The 6,250-nt window shown below is 57.2% G+C and overlaps 4 protein-coding genes across 4 annotated transcripts; 2 read left to right on the forward strand and 2 right to left on the reverse strand.

The window, feature by feature from the left end:
• Positions 1-2,429: 2,429 nt before the first annotated feature.
• Positions 2,430-2,761, reverse strand: SPRG_17027 (hypothetical protein; the record flags this gene model as incomplete). The annotated part of the gene is made up of 1 exon (XM_012356355.1): positions 2,430-2,761. A coding segment is annotated over one exon (332 nt), but the record flags the coding sequence as incomplete, so codon positions are not given.
• Positions 2,762-3,987: 1,226 nt separating this feature from the next.
• Positions 3,988-4,304, forward strand: SPRG_17028 (hypothetical protein; the record flags this gene model as incomplete). The annotated part of the gene is made up of 2 exons (XM_012356356.1): positions 3,988-4,133; positions 4,178-4,304. 2 exons carry the CDS (start codon positions 3,988-3,990, stop codon positions 4,302-4,304), a joined length of 273 nt encoding a protein of 90 aa, XP_012211746.1.
• Positions 4,305-4,812: 508 nt separating this feature from the next.
• Positions 4,813-5,784, forward strand: SPRG_17029 (hypothetical protein). The gene is made up of 5 exons (XM_012356357.1): positions 4,813-4,969; positions 5,018-5,076; positions 5,126-5,319; positions 5,367-5,431; positions 5,487-5,784. Exons 1-5 carry the CDS (start codon positions 4,870-4,872, stop codon positions 5,708-5,710), a joined length of 642 nt encoding a protein of 213 aa, XP_012211747.1. The 5' UTR covers positions 4,813-4,869; the 3' UTR covers positions 5,711-5,784.
• SPRG_17030 (hypothetical protein) lies at positions 5,767-6,219 on the reverse strand (the record flags this gene model as incomplete). The annotated part of the gene is made up of 2 exons (XM_012356358.1): positions 5,767-6,092; positions 6,142-6,219. Coding segments are annotated over 2 exons (404 nt in total), but the record flags the coding sequence as incomplete, so codon positions are not given.
• Between the last annotated feature and the right edge of the window lie 31 nt (positions 6,220-6,250).

Genomic DNA, 6,250 nt, shown 5'->3' on the forward strand with positions numbered 1-6,250 from the left:
CCGTCCAGCACTCGTTGTGCAGTGTGCTCTTTGAGTTTGCCGAGATCTTCCATAGCTTGTATGCATCGGCGAGGTCGCGCGAGGATGCTGCGCACGCCGCGCTTGACGTGCGCGAGTTTGGCGGCGTATTGCTGCAAGTGCTTAGCTTCAAGTACCCGCCGCTCCAGCACGATGCCTCGCTTTTGGAGGTCGCGGCCGAGAGCGTCGAGGACGCACTGTTTCTTCACTTGCAGCCGACACTCCACAATGTGTTTGCCCAGGTCTACAGCGCGGACGACGAAGCGTGGAGCACCAAGCTCGCGCACTTGAAAGCGTTGCCACGCGACGCGTACGACATGCCATATCGGTTCCAAACGCCGTTGTACGACGACGCGATCACGGTGCTCTCTGCGCTTGGGAGTGCGCGAACACCAAGTGCGAAAGTCCGCTGCGTCGCTGCGACTTGCACGAGCATTGACCGCTGCATCAAACGCCATTATGCCTCCGACCCCAGCATGGCATTGGATCGGCTCAACATGTACGACGCTGCTTCTCCTCGCCTTGTGTTTGAACGCGCATGATGATAGCTCGGCCGATGACTTGCCCTCGGTGCTGGCCTATGTGGTGGCGCAGGCTGTCGCGACACACGGCCACCTCGCGTCGTACGTTGCCCTCATGGACGCCTTCTTGCCTCCGCGACTGGAAGCAGGCGAAGAAGGTTATAGCCTTGCGATGCTCCACGCCGCCTTGACACACCTTGAGAGTATCGAGTAGCTACCTCCAGTGCAAAGATAAGCAAGTACTAGTACGAGATTGCAGATTGTCGTCTCTCACGTGACAGCCGTGTCGACGGCTCATCCGTCGGTGCAATCTGGGCACCCAAGTGCAATATTGCAAGCATAGTTCTCTTGGTTTAGCAAGCTTGCTACGACAGCATCTGGACCCAGGAATGGAAAACGTGTACTCGGTGATTTGAGACAATATTACGTTTAATTCTGTGTAGCCAGGCACTTTCAGTCACACCGTCTGGATTCAACACGGCTTAGAATGGCATGTACCGAGTGCGTCGATCGGGCGACGTATACTGCGTGTGCGTTGTGTTGGCCGATGCAAAGACGCCGCCTTGAACGCAGCGCACGCCCAGGTCCTTGGCCTTGAGCGTCGCCGCGTCGTCTTCTTCATCACTAGAACTGTCGCTACGCTTTCGATTTCGGCGGCGGTGGTGGTTGTCGTCGTCGTCATCATCGTCATCATCGTCTTCATCGCTTTCTTCGTTCCCGTTCATGTCAACCGTCACATTCTCTGTACTTGCCAAGGCCGCCACACAGGCGCAACGCGCCAAGGCCGACAATCCGTTGTTTCCGAGGTCGATCGCGACGGCGTGCGGCGGTCGAAGCTGCGCAAGCGACGCCGCCAACACCATCGCGCGAGCTTTGCCTTGCCGTAAAAGTGCACAGCGCAACGGGCTCTGCCAGCCCGAGAAGACGTACAAGCCCGAACGCCATCGCTCGCGGGCACCCAGTTCGATGTACGACGCAACGAGAGACGTGCCGCAGCGAGTGAGCCAGATCGGCAGCACGTGGGCGAGCGCTGCGATTTGGTGCGTCGATAGCTCGGCGTGTCGAAGGTTGAGCGTCTGTAGCGTGGTGGTCGTCCGTAAGATCGACACGAGCGATGCAAACGCCGAGGATGAAAGCGACCCGCTGGTCAATTGGAGGTGGCAGAGCTTATGCAACTCGATGGGTAGCTTGGCGTCAAGGCTGCCGCCGTTGATTTTGAGGTCTTGCAAGTACGGCATCGTCCCTGTGATCGGCACCAAGGCGTCAACGTTGCAGATGGCGACCCCGTCGAGCTCGAGCACACGCAAGCGTGCACCGTGCAGTATCAACGCCCACCTCGACAGAGACGAGGGCCACCAGAGAAAGTTGCCGATTTGGAGGGTCGTTAACCGGCGTGGCAAGTCGAACCGGGGTGGGTACTTGGCGGCCAACAGTATCACTTCGATCGTCCCCACGTCCAGCAAGCGGAGAGAGCGCAACGTTTTGGACTTGAAGAGTGCTGCTACAATGACGCGGCCGCCTTCAGCCGAGCAGGCGACGCCTTCCAAGACCATCGACGAGACATGCGCTTGCTTGAGCCAGTCATAAAAGCTCATCGTATCGTGCAGTGACGGCGCCGCCGACCGAGAAGCCGTCGACTCGAGATGGAGGTGTTCCAGGCGAGGCCACGAATGGCGCATCATATTCACAAAGGCATGGAGCGCCGTGTCGTTGAGGGCAGCCCATCGCACATGCGCGCGCCGCACGTTTGGACACGCGGCGAGCGCTTGATGTGTGGCCTCGTGGTTCGAGGGCGGAATGTCGATCGTTACCTCCATGACGCTCAACGAATATGTGGTGAGCGTGCTTTGTACGGTTCGAGCTGGTCGTGGGGAATCGTCGTCGTCCCACGAGCGACTCAGGTTTTCGACGACGACCGACACAGTGGAGGGCAAGCGCAAGCTGCAGGTGTCGCACGACTGCGTGAGGCGGATTGCATTGAAGGCTGGCAGTGCTCGCTGCAGCACGGGATACGATTCCGTGGGCACATACAAGAGACGGACCTCGGGCCACAGCGCGTGGTGGAAGGCTGTGGGCAAAAGGGCGATGAGCTCGAGGAGTGCCACGAGAGCATCGTCGAGGGCGCGTCTCGGCAGTGCGCGCAGAAAGCTCGCGACGTCGACCAGCGACGCAATGCGGCGCGTGATCTCGAGCGCGACGGCTGGATGCTCCCACGCCGACATTGACTGCTGGCAACGGCAAAGGCAAAGTGGATTTGGCCTTTCTTCCAGAGCGCTTGTGATTGGTTCGAGCCAGTACCGCTCGGCCAATCAAACGTGGTCGACAAGATTTGCGCTGGCCACGGCGGCTGACGATCTTGGGCGCCAGTGTCGTGAGGCTTTTGGCCCCCTCAAGCCGCGATTAGCCTGCAACATGCGCATTGGGTCCAGCACGGGCCATCCGGGGCCCCGGGGCACACGACCGTCGACAAGCCCCCAGAGGTCCAGCCAATCAACAGGCATCCACGCTGTAGTGTAGGTCCCAGTAACCAAGATAAACCACCCCTTTTGGCCTCATTGGACTCAGGTGAAGCGAAGGGCTCCCAGCGAGTCAGGCGCGTCACGACGCCAGGTCACTCACTATTCATAGTGACACGACCGTACTGCCGAGCTGGCAGCTGCGGATCAAACAACATAGAAGAAGGTCACATAGACAATCCAGTGTGTGGTGGTATCTGCAGCAAACAGCTCTGCGGAACGACGTTCAGGAGCAAGAGCTCTGATCTTAAGAGCTCGCAACATGGCCGAGTCTCAATTTCGGATATTACCCTGACCACAAGCGCTCATCAATATTGGTTTGCCCGAGATAAGAATCGTACATGTGTGACTGTGATTCACTTGGAGATAAGAAAAGCGCGAGAGAAACCACGACGAGTCGATTTCGGTGTCAATAATGCATGACCATGGTGGTTGAATTATGGACTGGGTCAGGTGAGAGCATTGCGTATGCCTCTGTGGCAGATTTTCGTTTGTGCCGAAACGGTGTCTTCGATTTCGGCAATATGTAAGGTGTGAATATGTAAGGTGTGAACAAAAAACGAAGTGCTATTTTGAGACAGACCTCTCGGCGGCATGGAGGCCCAGGCTAGCTTCGAGCAGCGCGGCGTCGCGACTCACCTTCGCGAGTGCGACAACCACACCAAAGAGACTTACGGCAAACCGCTCTTGAAGAAAAGCGACCGGAAGTTTCTCAACGACGACGTCATCCACGACAAGTCGTTAGAGTACAACCCGGACGTGAATGACCGATTGACGTCAATGGCGAAGCGCTACGGTGTTGCGTCCGACAGCATCGATCCTGACGCTCGTCGTCAACGGTCCGAATCGGATACGGGCCACAGTGCGGCATTCGACAACCTTGGTGCAATGGTCGCGGTCGTTGGTGCCATCGGCGCACTCTAAGCGCGAAAATGAGCTTGAACGTCAACGCGAGCTTGAACGTCAACGCGAGCTTGAACGTCAACGCGAGCTTGAACGTCAACGCGAGCTTGAACGGCAACGCGAGCTTGAGCGCCAGCGCGAGCTTGAACGTCAACAGCTCCAAGCACTGCGAATGGTTGCACTCGCCGTGCTTTACGTGCTCGGATACTGGTTCTTGAGCCTCAGCTGTGTGACCTGCGTGCTTGTCGGCAGCATCGTCTGCAGTCTTCTGGCCCCGTCGTACGCGGATCATGCCATGCCCCTGGCTGCGTGCACCCTCGTCCTCTGGTACTTTGGTTGGCTCTAGCAGCACACCCAAAACATTGCGCTAATCATGGTACGGCCGCTTGAACTAGATTGGAATGAGGGATCTTAATCAAACAGCAAAATACATGCCGCTACAGCGAAACACAAACCTGATGCGTGGACAAACCAGTTTAGCAGCAGAACAGATCCAGCAATGTACTTCCTCTAAACAGCTCTAGATGGTTTGACTGCTTCTGGTGCATGAAGATCTGGGAGAGACTGGGACCTGAGACGACACACATCCGGGTGAATGGCAATTCAGTGTAGCAGAATGCTGGTCGTCAAAATCGAAATACAATGGCGTTGGCGTCACTTGTATACAAAGAGCAGGATGTCAATGACAATGGTGTAAAATAATATTGAGGGCGACGTTGCTTACACCCGTGGATGCCTCGGATTGGCCAAAAAGAGCGGTCCGGCGATCGAGGATTGGTTGAAAAGGACGTTGGGAAGATTGTAGACGTTGAGCAATTTTTGCATCGCGGCGAATATTTATTTTATTTTATTCGCCGGATTTAGCCACCATTTCTCGCTCGACGCTCCCGACCGAGGCCAGCGGCCGGACCATGACGACCATCTTCGACGGCTACGACGAGGAGTACAAGAGCCTCGCGCAGTCCATCTCGATCAAGATCAGCGAGATCTCTTCCTACGAAGATGCGCCCGGTACGCAGGCCATGGCTAGCGTCCTGCTCATGCTCACGCGCTACGTAGACAAGAAGCGGACCGCGATCACGCACGTGGGCGACTTGACCACGCAGGCCACGCAGCTCGTACGCACGCACGAGCGACTACTGCGAGGCTCATGCAATAGCTACGTAGATCCAGCAAATGGACCTCGAAGTGCGCAGCCTCGACGCGGCCACGAAGCGCGAGCTCTCCAAGAAGGTCGACCAGTACAAGAAGAGCCTCAAGTCGCTCTCGGATGATCTCAAGCGCATTCGCGAAAAGGAGGAGGAAAACGGGCTCTTTGGCTCGGCCGAAGCCCGCGCACGCATGCAAGGCGCCACGCAAAAGTACGTGGACGTCCGTCCTGCCACGTGCATCACGCATGCTCCTTTAGGCTCAAGCAGACGGGCGATCGCATCTCGGCCGCGCACCAAACCGTGCTCGAGACGGAAGAAACAGGTACCCGCTCGCATCTCACGGCCGTCATCGAGAGCTCATATACCACGCTGCTTAGCCATTGGCATTCAGGAAGAGCTCAGTCGGAACCGAGAAAAGATCGAAGCGACGCACCACAAGGTCAAATCGGTCAACGACATGGCACGCGCGGGAGGCCGCATCCTCAATCGCATGTCGGCACGGGACAAGCGGCAGAAGCTCATCTTGTACGGCGTCATGGGCTTTATGATCCTCGCGATCCTCATTGTGCTCTTCTCGACGATCTTTGGTCGACGTCGCTAGCCACAGTCGTCGTCGTCGAGGCTCTCGTACAGATTATCAAGCAGTGTTTCTTATTTTTAAACTGCAAAGCGCTCGTTTTGCTCGTGCGAGTGACGCAGCACCTTGTCCTCGTTGCGCGGAACCGGGTTCGCATGGCGAAGGTCCACCCGGCGCACTTGCTTCTTCTGGACTTGGGCGTGGCGCGAGATGGCGGCGTACCCCTCCCGCCGCGACTTGAGCGAGTGCGCGACGACTGCAATCATCGACAAGAGACACGCTGCGACGACGAGCACATGCAGAAAGAGCTGCCCAAACGGCACCGCATGCGACTCGGACGCGTCTTGCACGGGCAGAAAATCAGGCAGCGGGCGCAGCTCTGGCTTGCCACCTTGCTTGTCAGAATCTACCGACATATCCATTGCTGGTAAATGGTGTCTATGGTTGTTACGCACCAAACACTTGAAGACTATCGACAAGGGTCCAGCGCTGGGTGGCGTTGGCCTGCGAGAGCAGTAGCTGGTACTTGGCCACTTGACCAACGTCAAAGTCGCAGGCATGGCT

The sequence above is a fragment of the Saprolegnia parasitica genome (assembly GCF_000151545.1).
Source record: "Saprolegnia parasitica CBS 223.65 unplaced genomic scaffold supercont2.443, whole genome shotgun sequence".
In the NCBI taxonomy this organism is placed as follows: domain Eukaryota; phylum Oomycota; class Saprolegniomycetes; order Saprolegniales; family Saprolegniaceae; genus Saprolegnia; species Saprolegnia parasitica.